At 35.4% G+C, this 19,353-nt stretch overlaps 1 protein-coding gene across 1 annotated transcript in view; it reads left to right on the top strand.

The window, feature by feature from the left end:
- MFSD14B (major facilitator superfamily domain containing 14B) overlaps nt 1–18,969 on the top strand; it is a 33,433-nt gene extending 14,464 nt beyond the window's left edge. Inside the window, exons 3-12 of the mRNA XM_072859864.1 lie at nt 417–479; nt 2,805–2,932; nt 3,823–3,937; nt 5,758–5,976; nt 7,141–7,254; nt 7,806–7,877; nt 9,907–10,019; nt 10,946–11,043; nt 12,889–13,046; nt 17,349–18,969. Of these exons, the coding sequence (XP_072715965.1) occupies nt 417–479; nt 2,805–2,932; nt 3,823–3,937; nt 5,758–5,976; nt 7,141–7,254; nt 7,806–7,877; nt 9,907–10,019; nt 10,946–11,043; nt 12,889–13,046; nt 17,349–17,552 (1,284 nt within the window). The 3' untranslated portion in view covers nt 17,553–18,969. The remainder of the gene's footprint in view (nt 1–416; nt 480–2,804; nt 2,933–3,822; nt 3,938–5,757; nt 5,977–7,140; nt 7,255–7,805; nt 7,878–9,906; nt 10,020–10,945; nt 11,044–12,888; nt 13,047–17,348) is intronic.
- The last annotated feature ends 384 nt before the right edge of the window (nt 18,970–19,353 follow it).

Raw genomic sequence — 19,353 nt, 5'->3', positions numbered from 1 at the left:
TAGTGCAGTTTTTTTCTTGACAGAATAAGTTAGCCGAATCTCACTTTCACTCCTAATTAATAACAATGATTGGGTCAGCCTTTTGAAGGAATTACCTACCTCAAAAATTCTGTGATTTGTACCACATGGAGATATGCTTTTTGCTTACATTGACCCCCTATTGAGCAAAGTACCCCAAACCAAACTCTCTCTGCAGTACAGCATGGTCTGTGCCAACAGAGGAATTTATGCCAATAAATTGATATTAAACCTTGTCAATGTTTTCTCGTGAAGACAAATAAGAGTATAATTCTGGGATAAGATACTTTTTTAACAAGTCCCAATAGAGCTATCCTGTTTTACAAATCAAATTTAAACTTTAAATCAACTTTCTCCTGTCTCTCCTGATTCAAATAATGCTTTTTTTCCCCCATCAGGTCTTACATGAAACATTTTCCCATCATACATTTTTAATGAATGGTCTTATTCAAGGTGTTAAGGTAAGATTTTTCTAAAACCTCTGACCTAAATATTCTGTGTGTTCCTGTATTGTAATTTGTCTCTCCTGTGTTCTCCATAAGAACATCCAAAACACTGAGAATGTAATTAATTCTTAAACCATTTTTTCATTGTAATGGTTGTGTTCTTGGGCTCAATTCAAGTTTTACTGCTAAATGGTAGCATCTTGAAAGAAGTGGAATATTGCTCAGAAGTTTAAAATTCTCTCATTTGAATAGGTACCAGCTGTAGCTATTGTAATCTTGATAAGGATCCTTCTGAGAATGGAGCTAGGTTTTTAATGTCTGCTTCCTAATATTAGATGATTTATATCAAAAGCAGATCAATACAGCCATGATGATACCATTGAAATAAAAAATGAAGCACTTAAACACTGTGACTTTGTCCAAGATGTGGTATAAAAGCTAATTTTCAGCAGGGTTGGTTGGTTTTTAGTGGTGTTTTTTGGGGTTTTTTTTGTGTGGGTTTTTTTTTTTTTTACCCCCTGGTCTCTTTGAGTGTTCTGTGATGGTCAAGATGTTCAAGGCAGCTTATAGCTTACTTACACCACTGCATTCACACAGTGGTCATGCTGGATTGTTGCCACAAAAAAAGCTTGCAAAATTTCTCTAGCATAACTAAAACTTGAAAGTCTCTTCTTTGCTAGCTGTCTTACTGAGAGGCTTCAAAGCACTTAGTGTAATTTATGACTAAGTTAATTTATAGCACCCAGAAATTATTTAGCTTGTATTCTGTAACAAATATAAAGCGTTGTTTTTAGCTGTAAGAACAGGACATCTTTAGGATGTACTTGCTGTCTTGATATCTTTCATGGTGGATTGGCAGAATACCATGCACTAGAGATATTGGGATGTCTCAAACTGAAAGAGGAAGTTAACTTCAAATTGTTCTCTTAGAAAAACAAAGTTCATGTTCCTCTTGGTGTTTTCTTTCACCTCTGTTCGTTCACAGTGCATTGTAACTATGAGTACCACTTAAAAGTAGTGAATGAAGGGTTCCCCATATATTTTCTACAGAGCATAGCTGTAGAAAACTGCAATAATATCATGGACTAAATGTATGTATTGCTCTAACAGGTGTAATAAACAGAGGAGCATAGACCAGAGCGAGCTTGGACTTCAGTGTCCAATATTTTCTTTAAAATGCTGTTTATGAAACATCAAAAGTGTTTTGGTTGACAGCAAAACATGTTAGTTCATATTCTACTGAAATCTGACTGTAAGGAGCAAAAACATTAATTTCAGCTAAGGCATCTAACTTTCCTAGGATCCAGTGGTCTGGCTTTATAGCTTTTGCTCTCAACTGACTTAACTGAAATAATTGGAATTAGAATTGTTTATTGGGATTTGGCAGAATAGTGATTTAGTACAGTAGTCTGTACACATATGTTAAACTTGAAGGTGACTATATGTGAATACTAGAGGTTAGCTAAAGTTAGCTGGAGTAGACTTCCAGTCTATTGAGGTACTTAGAGAACCATGTATTTACTAATGTTTGGATTTATGGCAGAGTCGGATTGATGAGAGAACAATATACTAATTAGGAGGAAGATGCATCTGTTGTGGAGGTTTTGCAGTTAACAAACCTGTGAAAGGCTTTGCTTATTTTAATTCTTCTGTGTAATACAGAACAGATTTGAGGCCTAGATTCTAGGACTTTATGAAATGCTGAAAAATCTAATATTTGATCCTTAGTCAATCTTTTCCATGACAACTGTACCTGTAAGTCTGACTTTTGCCCCTGGAATATCATTATGGTGTTCCACTATCTCAAGTTGTCAAGCTTGCTCAGACGGTTGTCATAGTTCTTGCAATGTACAAATGTCCTGTACATGATAAATATGTAGTATAAAGCAATAAGTGTTCTGTTTAATTGGTTTCAGAAAACAGTTAGGTTACCCAAAACTCTCCCTTAAGACAGTCCAAATTAGAGAGGAATTTGAGTTTGGGATCTAGCACTAAGTCTCATGATAGAGGCTAAGATGATGTCCTTTGTGAAACTAGACTGTAGATTTTGCAGATTTTTTAAGAAGCTTTTGCAGTCTGTGATACTTCTATATTGAATCAAATCGATCTTGAAAAAATGTATGCTTTTTTTTTAAAATGCACTCAGGTTTAATAGATTTGAAACATAAAACATGGGAATCACAGAAAAGTAGACTGTAGAAGAAATTGTGTACAGTTTCACTTATCTACAGTTTGTGTTCAATTTATTTTAAATTGCAGTTTTAATTCTTTTATATTGTGGTTAAAGTGAAACTTGGAAATGTAAATATAGACATATTAATTGGTTTTTTTCTGTCACAGGGTTTTTTGTCCTTTCTCAGTGCTCCGCTAATAGGTGCTCTATCAGATGCATGGGGAAGAAAATCTTTTCTTCTTCTTACTGTTTTCTTCACCTGTGCCCCAATTCCATTAATGAGAATAAGTCCATGGTAAGTGGTACAAACTGCAGTAGTGAGCTTGTCAGTACAGCAGAAATTCAGTCAGAAGAGTAGTTTGAGGAAGTGGGAGAGGGGACAATAAGGCAAGAGGAAAGCCACTTTCCTTTCAAGACCTCATTGCATTAGTCTGGAGTTTTTCTGTTTAAGAGGTGTTAAAACCTTGTATCTTAAAAGTAGAAATTACGGCATGTGATTTAGTTACTGTATTCACACAAGTATAACAGTAACTGAAATGGTTTGATAGCCCTGTCTAACTCAGTTTTAAGCTCAGCTGTTAATTTTTTTTTCCCTGAGGTCTGACAATGCTGTAATAACCATATCTTTAAAGCTAAATGAACCTTAAAATTTATTGACCACAGAAAAGTGTAATTGCTGCAAACAATGTCTTTTAACTCTTTGATTAGGCAATTTTGAAGTCTTAACTGAGTGGAATTGACTTGGTTTCAGTTTCATTTACATTCATTGTGAAACTTAGGAGGATTACAGAAGAACTTTGTGTACACTGAGTGCATTCAGAGTTCAGCTTTTGAAGCATTATATATGATAGTTTTTTCCTTAGCTGGTTGAGAAACTGAGTTCTAAGTTCCTTTTTAATAAATTAAACTTGCGTTAGCTTTGAGAGTGTGAAAATGTATAGGTACCATGTCCTGAAGGGGCTGCCTCTTTTTTTAGGCTGATGTAAAGTAAACAGTAGAATATTAAAAGTTAAATGCTGTTTGCCAATATTTAAGTGAGACTGCACCATCATTCATCTCCAGTAAAGCTCTGTGTTAGTTCTTGAGGAACGCTTCTCATAGCTTAAATACAAACTTGCTTGACTAGTAAGAGAAAAGCAAAAGGTCTTAGCTTAAACTTTCTAATTGTTGCTTTTAAATCATTAGGTGGTACTTCGCTATGATTTCGGTATCTGGAATCTTTTCTGTTACCTTTTCTGTAATATTTGCCTATGTAGCTGATGTAACACAAGAACATGAAAGAATTACAGCCTATGGACTGGTAAGATACGCTAAATTTGAAAAAAAAGTCAGATTATGACCTTCGTATTGAACTTGTGTTTTGATGCACAGATTGTTTCCTTATTAATGTAATGAGGTTGATAGAGAAAGGAATGAACCATGCATCAAGGCACTGTGTTAGAGTTTGGGAAATCTAATTTAGACTTTCTACTGCTTCACAGACTGCTCTGTGCTCATAGGAACAGAATAAGGACTTGACAACTTTACCTGCATAGAGGGCATGCGTAACAAAACATGTTTTGAGTTTCGCAGGCAGAACAAGAAACGTTGTTAAAGGCAATGCAAGTTTTTAAATATTTGATCTGGCAATATCTCTCCACCAGCTGTAAATTGTACTTTTAGTTTGTGATCACTTTTTAATATTGAATGGCTTTTTCTATAGTCAAAACAGGCAGAAGGGGCAAAAATGCATAATGCAGTATTTTTAGCAACTTAGTCATGACCTTTCTTAATTAGCAAGAGAAGAGGAAAACATAGTTCAGTTAGTACAAACTAGCCTTTCCAGTAATAATATAATTCCTGCTTAGTTTGCTTTCTTGAATATCTATATTGGTGGAGGTTTTGGAGGCCCACTGATAGATGCCCTTAGCCTTTCAACGTCATTTATCCCTTCATCCTCTGTGCATCTATTTTCACTATACAGATATTCATGGGCTTGATTTTTGGCTGACTGTACTGTACTTCGAGCTGTTAAGGTTTCCCTTTATTTTTAGCCTTAGGGATGTATGAATCCTCAGATGTTGATTTATTAGTTAAGAAAATAACCAAACTTGAACCAAACTTGTGTGTTTTGTTGTAGCACAAAACAGGTTTAAAAGTTCTCGAATTTCCATTTTATTTCTCCTGCTTATAAAGAGGGCCATAAGTATATTTGGAGCATATATTTGCCTGCCTTCAAACAGTTTTTTTGTTAACAGAAACAGCTTGATCTAAAATTCTGTAAAGTGGTAGACAAAAGTGCAGTTGTTTCGATGAGGTCTATATCTCTTTCTAATCAGTTCGTTTGTTATACCTTTTTCTTAGGATTTTTTTCTAGCTTGGTATAAAGCTAAATTTCTAGCTTGTGTTCTTACTTCTTCTATAGAATAGTTATGCAGAGTGTTTTCATTTTGGGGACTGGAAAAGAGTAGCAATCAAAAAACCCAAACAAACTAGCTTTATTCTAACCTTTTCTGATTTTTATAGTGAAATTTAACTACAGCACTTGATTTTTCATCATGTTCCCCTGTATGTGAATACAGTAAGTGATCTGCTAGTAGCTGCATGTCACTGCAACATAGTATGAAGCAATACAGTTGTTGTTGAAGTTGTTCATAGCTAAGGATTTCCTAGTTTGCTGTGCTATCCAGTGGTAGCGATGTATTTAAAATGCAGACTGTTACCAAAGGTATTATGTATTTCTCTGTGTATTACCCAGAGTGCTGAGGCTCAGGTTCACTTAGGCAGGCATTTAAATGTGCTGACAACTTTTTTAGTGAAATCTCATCAAATTCATGACTGGAAAACAAAAAACCGTTGTAGTCTATTTGAAAGTAAGAGCCATTTTCCTTTGAGCCAAACTCGCTCTTTGACTGCAAATCTTGTCTCATATGGTGGGCTGTGGAGGAGGTTGGAGAAACTTTATTTGGACCCATATTTACTGTCACAAGTGACTTTTTTTTTTTTAACTTAAATTTTTACTGGTGTTTTGTTTTAAACCATGCTTATGGGGAGGGGTGGTGGTGTTGAACAAGTTACTTCATTTTTCTGCAATGACAGAATAACCAGTTTGACAAGTTTGTAAACTGTTCTTGTGCATAGGTATCTGCCACCTTTGCAGCAAGTTTGGTAACTAGTCCTGCCATTGGAGCATACCTGTCTTCCAGCTACGGAGATAACCTTGTCGTACTAGTGGCCACACTGGTGGCCGTTGTGGACATCTGCTTCATCCTGCTAGCTGTACCAGAATCTCTGCCAGAAAAAATGAGACCTGCTTCATGGGGAGCTTCTATATCATGGGAACAAGCAGACCCTTTTGCAGTAAGATGCACTTCAATAAGTAATTAATAATTGATGATTAATTAATAATAATAATAAATTGCATTTTGTAAGCTTGAGACATCTTTAATCTTATCGGTAGCTTGATTATTCAGTATACCATAATCTCTGTTCTCTGCTCTTGCACAAAAAGATCTAGCTACATTTAAAAACCAAAACCAAACCAAACTTTGTGGATAAAATGATTATTGAATTGGAAACAATATTCAGTGTGAAATCCAAAGGGAAAAATGCTTTACTCTTCTAACTTACTTACTCTGTTTTATTGGAAGAGAATTGCTGAATTCTTACACTGCTACAGACCCCAAAACCTGATATTGTAAGACTTTTCCATATTCATTTTATGCTTTGTACTTTTGGTTGGCAACATCTCTCCCCACTCTTGAATTCCACTTTTGGTTATATGTGATTTCTTTTTAATATAGAATGGATCTATAAAGCCTGATTTTTCTACAGGCATATATAGGAAGGGTTAAAACATACCATGCAGTCTTTCTAGTAACTTGTTAACTTATTTACATTTACTCAGCTACTTTGTGTTTGTGTTACACCTTGGTATCTTAAGAGAGGAAAGAGCGATTGTTCTTCATGAGATTGATCCTGCTGGGAACTAGTTGTGAATGTTCAGAGATGAGTGACGTGCTTGAAAGACTGCAGTTAAAGAGTTTGCTTTCCACAATTTATTTGTTACTTGAACTAATTCATATTATGGGTGAACAAGTATAAGAAATGTAAAAGGAAAAATACTCTCATAATTTGGGAAGAGAGACAGTTGTAATGAGGCTATATTATTTCCTAGCATCTTTCAGAACAGATTATTATGGAGATCAATTAGAACATGTTATGCATTTCCCTAAATATTATATGATGCTGTTTTCAGTGAATACTTGTAATTTGGCACTGAACAGTAGCTTCAAAAATCAAACAGAAACTTTGCAGAATAATCAAATACCACAAACCTTATATAACAGGGGGTTGTTTCTAATTTAATGTTCAGCTTAACTGTTTACATGTGTGTTGGGTTTTTTTGACTCACGTGGGTAAAAAAATAATTTTTGAAAAGTGAATCCGCCTTCTGTTTTCTTTGTGCTTTCATTAGACTTTGTATAAATGTTCCACTACTTGTTTTGTTTCTTTGTTTTACAGTCTCTGAAGAAGGTTAGAAAAGATTCTACGGTTCTCCCGATCTGCATTACAGTGTTTCTTTCCTATCTGCCTGAGGCTGGACAGTATTCTAGCTTTTTCCTCTACTTGCGACAGGTAAATGTTGGTGTCTTTACATCTTACTAAGGATGTTTAAATAAGTATTCCCTAAGACCTGTTTCTTGTTGAAATCTGCTCAGAAAACTGCTTTGTGGCAAAACACAGCTTTAAAAAATAAAGGCAGGATACCTTGCTAAGCCAAAAACTGAATGACACTTGACTCCTGGTGTATAAACCCTGCCATAGTTTAAGCATGTGTTCATAAAGTTAAGCAGACCTTTGTTCCCATTCAGTGTAGCAGTTTCTTTGTCTAGAGGTGGGATCTTGCCTGTTGAAAAGCTATTGTGTCTGTGGGAGGGGATAGAGAACTTCAGTTTCCGGATACATGACCTCCTCTGTCTCTTTTTTTTAATTCAGTTTTTTTTTTTTCCTTGTGTGGATTTCTTGGCAAGCAGTTGAGTTAAGGATTATTCTTGAAAGTGGACATTTCCTGTATGAATTTAGATTATAAGCAGGGATCATTGTTCTTTGAAGAAGATATCTGTTTGCTAGTGATTGTCCTGGATTGTGGTTGGCATTTGTTTTATGCATTTTCTGCTTCTCTTCAGATTATAGGTTTTGGATCTGCTAGCATTGCAGCATTTATAGCTGTGGTAGGCATTCTGTCTATAATAGCTCAGGTAAGCTTTATTCTTTTTAGTGTTTTATTAAACAGTACAAGCTGAGTGCTGAGGCACATGCTTCTGACTATTAAGCTAGTCTATAAACTTCTTATGCTCTGAAGTGCCCCTGTATCTTGCATTCTCTAAAGGTTTTATTCATACATAGTCTGCATAAATGTCTTGCTTTAAATCTGCTTTCCTTAGAAATACTGGACCTGGGCATCAGAAAATGAAACTAAAATTTGCTAAGCTTGGATCAGTAAGTTTACTGGAACTCTGGCTTTAAATGATTAAAATGATGTAGGAAATTGGCTACTTAATGCAAGGCCTTCTGAAAGGGAAACATGTTACTTATTTTAAGCAAAAGTCATGCTACTTGCAGCTATTCAGTTGGCTCATACTATCAAACTTGTGTACAAACAATGCAGGTGTTGACATGGTCTGTCCAGGGTTACTTAGGCTCAGTACAGAGGCTGAGGAACTGTGAAGCCTTGGTATATTGCTTTCATACCTCTTAACATGTTACCTTTTGTTGGCAGCAGTGAGCTGGTTTTTGGACAGGTCCTTTATACCTTTTAGAAATCAAACTGTTTTTATGATGTGATCTTTGGTATCTTTATGGGTACAGTTTGTCTTCCTGTTGTGATAACAGGAAGAGGAATGGCACATACAATGTGCTGTAACCTTGTTGCCATCTTTAGCAGAGGGGAGGTCTTGCTGTTTTGATGTAAACAATGCATTCCTCAGTGTTTACCAATTTTACGGGTGTCAGCTGTGTCCTTCATTATCAATACAAGTCATTATTTTAATCCTTCCTCTGTGGTTTGTTCTGATGCTTTTATGTGCACTCACATTTGCCAATCAAACTTTATTCAGACCAGTATTTTCGCTAAAAATCTCTAAAATGGCTGCCCTTCTGCTTCATAATTTTCGGTGTTAAAATGAGGAAACTCTGCATTGATTTTTGAACTCTTTGAAGACTGCAGCTTATTGAAATAAGCTTTGCTTCATAAATACTGATTTATGTTGGCATGTTGGATATCTCTAGAAAGAACTAATCACATGTAGATGGAATTACTGTTTTTTGCTATTTAGCTTTCAAACTAGCTTTGTCTAAGAATGAGAAACAAGAAAACTAGTGTAAGATGTTCATGAGAGAGGAAGTATGCTTTGCTCTGCAATCCTTCTGGTTCCTTTTCTCTGGCTTTTCACTGATGCATTGCTGAGTTTTTCATGTTGAAGAAAAACGTGCAGTGTTAACTGAGTGAAGTTCTCCATATGGACTTTCCCTTACTAGGAACGGTCTGCTTCTTGCCATGAGTGTATTGCTGTTGTATCTGAATTGGGACCTCCTTCCCCCTCGACAGTAACACTTTTAACAGATGAAAAACAGTCATCTTCCTTCAGGATTAGTTTCCATGTGTAAATAAAAAGGTCATATGAGTGGTGTAAAGAGTCAGCAGAAAATGTAATTAAAGATGCGTAGGAATTGGCGTCAGCCAAATTCCAGTGCATGTGGTGAAGTCGGAAAAGCAGCAGGATTTACATGTTGGTTTTAATTGTAAATTTGGATAGTAATTCGCCTGACCTAAAGAGATTACTTTTTTCTGAGCTAACGGTCTTTTTTTCTCTAGTATTTGTAGATACTGGTAAATTCAACCCATATCCAGCCTGTACTATCTTAACTTGATACCAGTATTTATTGTGGAACTCTCTAGTCTGTAATGAAACAGAATTCTAGAGGTGGAAACGAAAGCCTGTTTACAGTAGAAATAGACACTGAGATAGAATGTCCATAGAGAAGGCAATATGTATGCCTCTTGATGTCCTGAAGTAGAAACTCTTTAATAGTTAAGAATGTCTGTACATCAAATGTTGATATGACTAGTCTGCATTTTGGACTTAATACAGGGAAAGTAAGAGCATGAGTAGTGTGAATTTCCTCAGCAGTTGAAAGGTCTCTCGAATTACTTCATGTAGAAGGATAAATTACTTTAGCAATCTGGCTTTTTAAAATAACTTTTGGATGAACCAATTTCTCTTGCAGACTGTGTTTCTCAGTATCTTGATGAGGTCAATAGGGAATAAAAATACAGTTCTCCTTGGCCTTGGCTTTCAAATCCTTCAGTTGGCTTGGTATGGTTTTGGATCTCAGTCTTGGTAAGCATGCATTTTTATAGGTACATACCTGTTAAGGAACTGAAAATGTTTTTCCAAGAAATTCTACCATTTAGTTCTGTCGTCATGAGTATTTAAATGTTCTGTGAATTAGGCATTCTCATTTGTATTACAGTACCAAAGTTTGGTCTGTTTTTTGCACATGTAGGAATGATAGAATTTTCCAGGTATATAGTGTAAGTTGCAGACCAACAGCCCTTTTGAAAAAGGAGTCTTTGCACCATTTTGGTCCACTGAGTTTTATGTCTACAATGGCTAAAACTTTTTCTTAAACTCACACGCTAATAAGGAGTATGTTCTCTTCAGTAATTCCACTAGATGCATTCTATCAGTCAGTTACTGGACCTCTACTTTTTTCTTTTTTTCTAACATGTCATTCTCTTACTATAACTGTATTTGGTCTTGGAAACTATCTAGAGCTTATTTTGTTGGAAAAACTGTCTGTAAGTAAAGTGAACTAGAACTGTAAGTTGGAACAGCTTTTTCTTTACAAAGTTAATCCTACTGACAGTGATGAATGCATGTTCTTTATCAGAGCACTTCCTAGTGAGTTATACAAGTTAGAGAACTGCCTCACGGGGACACCCTGTGAAATTGTTCCCTTATACAGCCTTTGGAGAGGGAAAGCCAGTGCATCACTTCACTCCCACTCACTTCTTTTCCTCTGCTGTAATAGCTAGTGTAGAATCAAATGCACTTCTGTTCCAACAAGCTCAGGGTAGTTTGTGGGATGGGAGCAGGAAGAAGGCCCTGACCAGATAATTTCCAGTCTTCAGGTATTTTAGTAAGAGTACTTTTGAAAGAGCATTAAGCCTTAAATGAGGGTATCCTTGTGGCCCTTTTTGGGGGAGTGGGGAGTAATTATATTGGCAATCTCATTTTTAATTCAAATCATGTATTTAACACAGGATGATGTGGGCAGCAGGAGCTGTAGCAGCAATGTCAAGCATTACATTCCCAGCAATCAGTGCTTTGGTTTCACGAAATGCAGAGCCGGATCAACAAGGTGAGTCCTGATTGAATTTCTGTTTCAGCATCAGACTGCTTTCTTGGGTGACTTCTGTCTAGAAAGCAGAATACTTATCTAGGTGTACTTTTCAAATATGTTGATGAGTAATGAGTTTCTTTGGTAGTAGCTGTGGAAGTCTGCCAATCTATATAGAGAGGAAGGAGGTACACAAATTTATCAAATTTGCATTGCAAAATACATAGTTTCTGTCTGACCAGTAACTTCTCGTCTAGCTTCCTGTAAGTGTACTACCAAAGCAACAAAAACAGATGTGGTAACTTTAATGTTCTTTCCTTCATCTTTTTTAATTAAAAGTAATATTCTCTAAGCAGATAGTGAGGATTAATGTAACAATACCATCTTGCTAATGGAAACTAAAAACACATCTTACCAGATTAAAGGAAGCCTATACAAGAAGCTCTATTCTATGTGGAAAAGTTGGCCCTATTTGCTATAATACTTCAGATTTTCAAGGAATAAAGAGAAGCTTAAGTAAATAGTTGATGTGAGAAGACAGAAAAATTAATTGATTTTGATGTGAAGGGGAACTGAACAATCAGAAAAACTCTTCATTTAAAATGAAGTGAGGAAAGGAGTCATCACAAAGTATAACGCTGGCACATAATAACTGAATTTAGTGTTCTCTTAAAAAAAATCTGTACATATAAATCATAAGTATCAGTCTAGCTTTAACATTGTACAACTTGAAGTTAGATAAGTGCTGTTAATATCGGAGGTACAAAGGAGCTAGAGTTCTAGGAGGCAGATTTCTATTGAGTTTGAAAGGTGCAAAAGACAGTATTTTCTGTGGCTTTTTTTATCATTCCCCTCTCCACCACTTTTGTTTCTAATAGAGACATTTAAAATACTTGTTTTCTATTTATGGCATGAAATGAATAGTTTAGTTAAGTTGATAGAAGTCATTGATCTTTCATTTTACAGAGAGGAAACTACTGTTAATAGCTCAGGCATACAGTAGTTCTAGAGTGAAGTTTTGCCACCTAGTGGCACGAAGATTTTAAGCTTACATGTCAGCCTCTGAAGAAGAAAATTGGACAACTTTCATTTCGGCATGTTTTCTTTCCTTCCATTTTACAAGTTACTGCCTTAAGAAGGAAGGGGATACACAGACTACTAATATTGTAAAAATAGTGTTCTGTAGAATCTTAATCTGTAAGATCGTAAAAAAACTTTTTACACTGTTATCACAATCACTTAATGAAGTTGAAACAGAAATACACCCATAAAACTTTGACTAATCAAGCTTTTAAAATAATCTAACGTGAAACTGCAACCAATCTAGTATTGTGAATTTACTGTAGTACTGCTGAACTTACTGCCCCAAATAAGTTACTTGGTACTTAAATGAATCCTGGTTGTAGACTGGTGAAGGGAAGAAATCTGTTACAGTTTGTGCATATTTTGCCAATAACGACCCTTAACACATAGATATATTACTCTAAATTTCACTTCAAAATAAATTGAGCAGGCACCACACTTAACCTCTGCTTTCTTCATTTTAAGCTTTGGGTGAGGGTGGAAGAACTGTAATACAGAAAATTAGACTTGCATATAAATTTAGTCACTCATATTCAAAACTCATATCGCTTCCAGTAGCATGCAAGTACAGTGACAGAACTATGGTCATGCAGAGGATTATTTTAACCCAGCAAAGTTGTCTCCAATGTATTTCTTAAGATCTTAGTATGTAGAAATAATGATGAGATGTGCTATTTTGGAACAGCCATTACACTCCAAGCTGTTGGCTCTGAGTGTTTTATCCTTGATTAAAAAAATAAAATCCTACTTTTTTTTTTCTTTTTTTTTTCCTCCCTTCATTAGGTGTTGTCCAAGGAATAATAACTGGAATAAGAGGTCTGTGCAATGGCCTGGGACCAGCACTCTATGGCTTTATTTTCTTTCTCTTTCATGTGGAGCTCAATGAATTGCCACCTGATCAGACTTCTGGAAAAAAAGCAATGCAGGATCCCAGTGATGAGGTAAGTTTTTTAAATTTGGTGTGAAGTTTGCAGTGTAGAACTCACAAGGGTAAAAATCTGTCATTTTGATTGATTTAAAATCTTGATATCTAATTCTTGAACTACTTAGTTTTCAATTGTCAGCTTTATTGAAATATTAAGATAGCTCATAGTTTAAATTTGATAGTAAATATTTAGATTTACAGTAGTAGCAGCTTTAGTTTCAGTATTCTAACGGAATCAGTTAACTTCTTTTGATGTAAATCTACTCAAAACACAGCTGTAACCCTGAATTACAGCGAAACATGAAATTTTGACAATACGAATGTCATTTTTGGTAACTCAGTAAACTGTAACAAGTTTATCTTCGAACCTCATGGCAATAGGTTAAGTATTCATGTATAGGACAATTCAGTATACAGTTGAGATACTTTTTTTTTTTTTCCAATGGCAGTAACAATGCTGTTCATCACCTTTCCTTACCTGTATGAAATTGGGAGGGAGGGGAGAAGTCAATCCCATACAACATTTCTTTGGAACTCCCTTCAGTCTTTTCTTGTATCCCTTCCATCTTTGTTCCAGGTCTGCATTTTTGTCTGCTTTGTTCTTTCCTATTTGGCTTCCAAAGTATTAAATATACGCTTACGAGAGTTTGGAGAATCTTATGGACCCTTTCTTCTTTTTAGCTTGATTGGTCTGACCTCTTCAGCTACAATTTCAAAATCCTAAGAATGGACTTTTCAGAGAGCTGATGATCTCTTAGCTTAAGAGCTGATTAAGAAAGACAACAGGGTAGCTCAATATGTAAATAAGTGGTGGCTGTTACTGTGGAAACAAATGTTTGTTTTTCATCCTCCGGTCCGTGCATCTTTCCAGGTATTAACTATAACCAGTGCTTGAACACAGTGCTCACTGTTGTACCTATGGTAAGGTGCTCCATAATTTGCTCAACCAAACTGAGTAGAGTTTTAGAGTAAGGGGGCAAAGACACTCTTCTTGTTGTACAAAAAGGAAATGGTGCTAAAATATGGGAAAACCTTTACAATAATGATTTCAGGTTTTCAAGAGCTTTGTCATGCTTCCAGTAGTTAAAATTTTGCTCTTGAACTCTGTTTTTTAAAGCATTGAATCACATAAGGTTTTCCTGGGGACAGGGAGTGTGTTGGCTTTTTGACCTTGTACGCACTTTTCTGTTACAAGTAATTTCAGTATATTCTGTTACTTTAAGAATATCCATGTGGGTTTTTTTGTTGAAGTAGCCCAGACATATTACAGTGGAGCAACTGACTGTTCCAGTAAGTTAGAAATTAGTCAAAACTTCTGTTATGGAATTTTCTAAAGCTTGTGGTAGAGGAAATTCCTGCGCTGAAGCTTAATGTATGAGCTTCTTTATAAAATAATGGTTTTTCTAAGCTGTAAGTGTAATTTAAACCATAGTTTCAGATGTCCTTGTTTTCTTGAAAACCTACTTAATAAATAAGTAGCCATTTTTTAGTTAGCAATACAGCAAAATCAGTAAGTATTTGCATAACTAAGATTGCTTTTTATTCCAGTTTCAGTGGGACAGCTCTTATGTTTAATTATTAAGTACTCATAAGCTTTGTTAAATGTTTGTAATTACATCTCTCCCTGTTAATAGTTACCCAGCACATAACAAGTAAAACTATCATTCAGGAAAATAACAATACATTTTTTTCTTACTAATTCTTATGTTCAAGTCTAATATAACAGTGGGAAAGAACTCCTCAATTTAAATATTATATAGCTTTGAAAATTGGTCTAAGTAAAATGAGTGAAAGTGAAAACCAAGGAATGCAGCAAGATTAGACAAGGAAATTAGCAAATGTGTACAAGCCTAGCCTACAACACTAGTACTAGTGCCTTGGATTTGCAAGGCCCAAAAGCAAGATACCCATCTCTTGATTTTGTTCAGTGTTTTAAATTGACAGCTAGGAGTTGCTTTACAGATATACGTAGTTTGAAAAATGTTTCCTTGATTTTATTAAATGCTAATAAATGTTCACTAAGAAGCGTTTTCATAACAAGTTTAAATGGTAAAGTAGCTTGTTTTAAAAAGTTACTGGATGTCTGTGGAACTACAGTTAATTGATATAATGTGTTTTAGTCTGTGACAAACATTGTTAACTTTTTTTTTTCTTGACACTGAAGCTTGTATTCTACCCCTGTTTGTCAAAGGCAGTGAATCTATAGAAACCTAATTAAGAATGCACTGTTACTGTTCTGAACCTTGATCAAACCCAGTGTGCTGTTGAGGTGAATTAAAACCAGTTCTTCCTCCTTTGTTTCTACTACTGTAATAGTGGGTGTAACTGCAACTACAGGAAATAGATTTTTAAGTTGTTAGGTTATTTATATAGGTGTTGTTAAAATTACTAATATGAAGAATAAATGTGTTTGTGTAACTTTTGACACATTTTACTTTGAGACAAAGCTGCCTTGTCCCATTTAAAAAAACCAAAACATTTAAATTTAACTTAACTAGTGAAAGCTGATGATTATCATAATTGAGTATTGTACCTTTCAGATATAAAGTCTTCTGTGTTCACCAATGGACAGAGTGCTAAAACAAATTGTTAGATATAATAGTTCTGTAAACCTTCATATTTAAACAGTGGTGACAGGAATGTCTGGATGCAAATTTCAGTCATTTAACATGTAGAGTGAATGGAAGAGAATACATCCTAGTGGTCATTTCTGGTGTTTTTTTAAACAGCTCAAACTTAATTTTTTTCTTTTTTTGACTTAGCTTTAAGTATTCATTTCTGTTACTCTAGAGGATTTAAGAATAGGATTTTACTGAATATAACTTTTTTTTTTTCTCATGGAAGTGGGAGAACTGCAATGTTACCACAGGTCACATTTGTGATTCTCTCTTGTCAAAGAAAAGTTCTGATGCACCTATTCAGGAAAGATTGTGTATCTGCTCTGCAGAGCATAAATAGTAAAAGTTAAGCATATCTGTCTTAATTCACATTTAAATAACTTTTCAAAACTGGAGAGCCTAAAGAGGAGAGTGAGGTTGCATCACTATGATTATCCACAGGGAGCCCTTACAGCAAACAGTGCAGTCACAGGCTGTGTTTGGAGAGTAACAATAACACTTGGCAATGCAATGAGTAAGGACTGCTTTTCAGAACTTCTTACTCTCCTCAGTGAAACTGCAATAGTGGAATATTCAAAAGCTGCTCAGATAAATCAGCTGTTTTACTACAAATGAGGTATTTCTGGAAGTTTATTACATTCTTTAAGTACTTGTGGGCTTAGCACCTCTTGAAGATTTAAGTAATATTCTTAATATAGATTCTGTTAATTTGATTATATACCTTAAATTTAGAGACCATCAGCTGAAAAATTAGGCCTGTGCTTGTAACAAGAGTTGAAGCGAGGGAAATACCCTGTTACTGTATGCTTAATTTCAGCTACTTTCCCACTTCATATTAGAATAACTTCCTGCATTTCATTTGGTAGGAAAAAAGTACACTGGATTGACAAGTTTCATCTTCTGATTTTTATTTTAGTTGACAAAAATACAGCAAAGTTGTTTAAGAATTAAAAAAAAAAAGTTGATGGATTGCTGACGCTTTCTTTTTTAGAGTTTTGTCATCAAACTTACCTGGTTTAAAATTAGTCTTACAGCCTTTCTGGTGCTTGTTTTTAATTGCGGTTATGAAATGTGGATAAATTGTATTTTAAATTTTAAAATAAACTACTTAGAAGCAAGAGAGAATAACTTCAAATACCCAGTTGTTATACATGCCAGCAACCTGTCTCTGCAGTGAGAACAGTATGTACTGCATAGCCTGCTGTTCCTTTCCTCACTCATGTATTAGTTGTTGAGGACGTTTGTTTATTTGGCTAACTTGATTCTAAAGTATGTCAGCCATGGAAGCAAGTGGAAAAAGTGAAGTTAAGTTAAAGATTTATTGAGCATTTGTACTTCTGGATGTTGAAACCTTATCCTATTAATCTTCAGTGGAGTCTTGCTGATTCAACAGGCGTGTTGCCTAAAGAAAAAAAAATTACAAAGAAGCATCAGTCAATGTCTATTTCATCTGCTAGGCAATCCTGTTGTCAATTGGTAGTTTCTGTTTTTTAGATCAGTGTGCAGATCAGGTGAGGAATTCTTAGGGATTGTAGATGCAGAAAATTCATGTTGCAGTGCCCAGATGAACTTGTTTGCATAAACTTTATAGTCACTGTAAATACATCTCCCATTATCTACTGCCTTAATCGTATGGTTCTTAATGCAGAAGTCAATGTCTAAAACTTCATGAATTCTTTGTTGTGCTTGTTTCCCTGCAGAGAGCAATCATTCCTGGTCCACCCTTCCTGGTTGGAGCATGCATTGTTCTTCTGGCTTTTCTAGTTGCCTTATTTATTCCTGAGCACAGCAAAGCCAGCAGTACCAGAAAACACAGCAACAGCATCGGCAGTACTCTGAGTAACAACCTAGACCGAAGTAGTGAAGAGGACATTGAACCATTGCTGCAAGATAGTAGTGTATGAAGGCTAACTTCTGAGGAGACTATGGAACAAATTCATGCACTGAATTGCGGCTCTGGAAGCTTGGTGGGATGTACAGAGTATCTGGCCTCTGAAAGGAAGGCAGCTGTGTACAAGGGAAGGTCACATGCTGTATGATATTTGAGGTTGATACCATACTTGCAGGAGGGCTTGTTTAGGTGTGATTCTACCCAATATTGGACTGCAAATGCTATGTCAAATCCTGGTATTGGGTAGAAACCTGAATATACAGACATAATGGAATTTATTTTTAAAGTTTGAATGTTCAATTCCTAATGTTGTATGCAAAATAATCAGGTTTGAGGCAGAACAGTTTCTGCCACCACTGTTAAAGGTTGTTTTGCGTTTCTTATGCCTTTTGTCTGCATGTATGTCACGTGTAGTCCTCACAATGTGAGAGGGACTGATCTATATAGTTCTGGTATCTGAAATAGTGATTATCAATAAAAGTAATTAAATTTCCTGAAGACACATTCTCAAATATTACTTAGTAACAAGAAGTCCAGTAGTTACCAGAAAGCAATGATGACACTGAGTTGATTTCTGAGGGTGTATGATCACGCATGACAGTCATTACCTATAAATGAAGGTCATATTGAAGTCTTAAACCCACATTCCAGAAGAGTCAGTTCTGAGCAGTTAAAGCAAATCCAGATGGCACATGAGAGCACTGGTCACATTAATGTTTTGCTAATAAAAAAATAGAATTTTAAGTACAAAATGAGCAGTGTCAGAAATATGGACACTCCTGACTTCTGAGGCAGGAAAAACAGTGGGTGCCAGAGTAGTTTACATCAAGAAATATGTATATTTATTGCATTTTGTCACTTTATCTGCGATATGAAATAATCTTTCCTATTAATTCCTTTCACCCCTGCCTTAACTGCCACTTAGTGTTCAGTTATTAATCATATTTAGCCTTCATATCACTATCTTATCTGCTGAATCTCATGGATATATTCATATCAAATTTCCTTTCTAAAAGATGCTTTAAAGGAGTTATGGCTACAAATGTGCTAATTTTTAGAGACATTTTATGAAAAATACAGAGATTTATATGTATTTTGCTGCAGTGTAAATGGACCATTAAACCCAACTTTAATGAAGTACTCCTATGAATGTTTTATATGTATGCAATATATGTAGATATTTGTAAGGAGTTTTAATTTTTCCAGATGGGGTGCTGTGTAAATCATGTATTTATAAATGTAATGAGGGTACCGACAGATATACAGTTTTTTAAAAGGATTGTGTATTGACTGAACAAATTTTAAAAATATATATTTTGAAACTTGTTCCACATTGAGCAGAGATATCAAACCTTTTGTACTATGCGGTGTGGTTTTTAAGTTAATAAGCTTCCTAATGCATAATAAATCTGCATCTTAAGCTTTCTAGGTTTCGTGTGTAAGTGTGGGTTCTTCTAAGTTCACTGTTGTGCCTTCCCTGCTTCAGAACAGAAGTGGTTTAATCCTAGTGCTGGATTACAGTACCTGAATTCCCGGTGTATTGTTGTGTTGTGTCTGTGTCATCAAGCATGGTGAAAAGCATGCTTTGCTCCAGAGTCTATTTGGTGTCTGACATGATGTCCACTGGGGTGGAGAAGTGGAAAGAGTAGAAGGGAGTCAGTTTAAAAAAAAAAAAAGGCATTGCTGATCTGAACAGTACTACAAAATTAAGATGCTTTTTCTGATGAGGCTTAGGTGTTTATCTTACTTTGAATTACTTGGAATTCCAGTGTGGGCTTTTATGCTGGATATTTTATTTTTCCTGCTGGCCAGAC

This window comes from Ciconia boyciana, chromosome 4, assembly GCF_034638445.1.
Source record: "Ciconia boyciana chromosome 4, ASM3463844v1, whole genome shotgun sequence".
Classification (NCBI taxonomy): domain Eukaryota; kingdom Metazoa; phylum Chordata; class Aves; order Ciconiiformes; family Ciconiidae; genus Ciconia; species Ciconia boyciana.
This window is presented reverse-complemented; position numbering and strand designations above follow the sequence as displayed.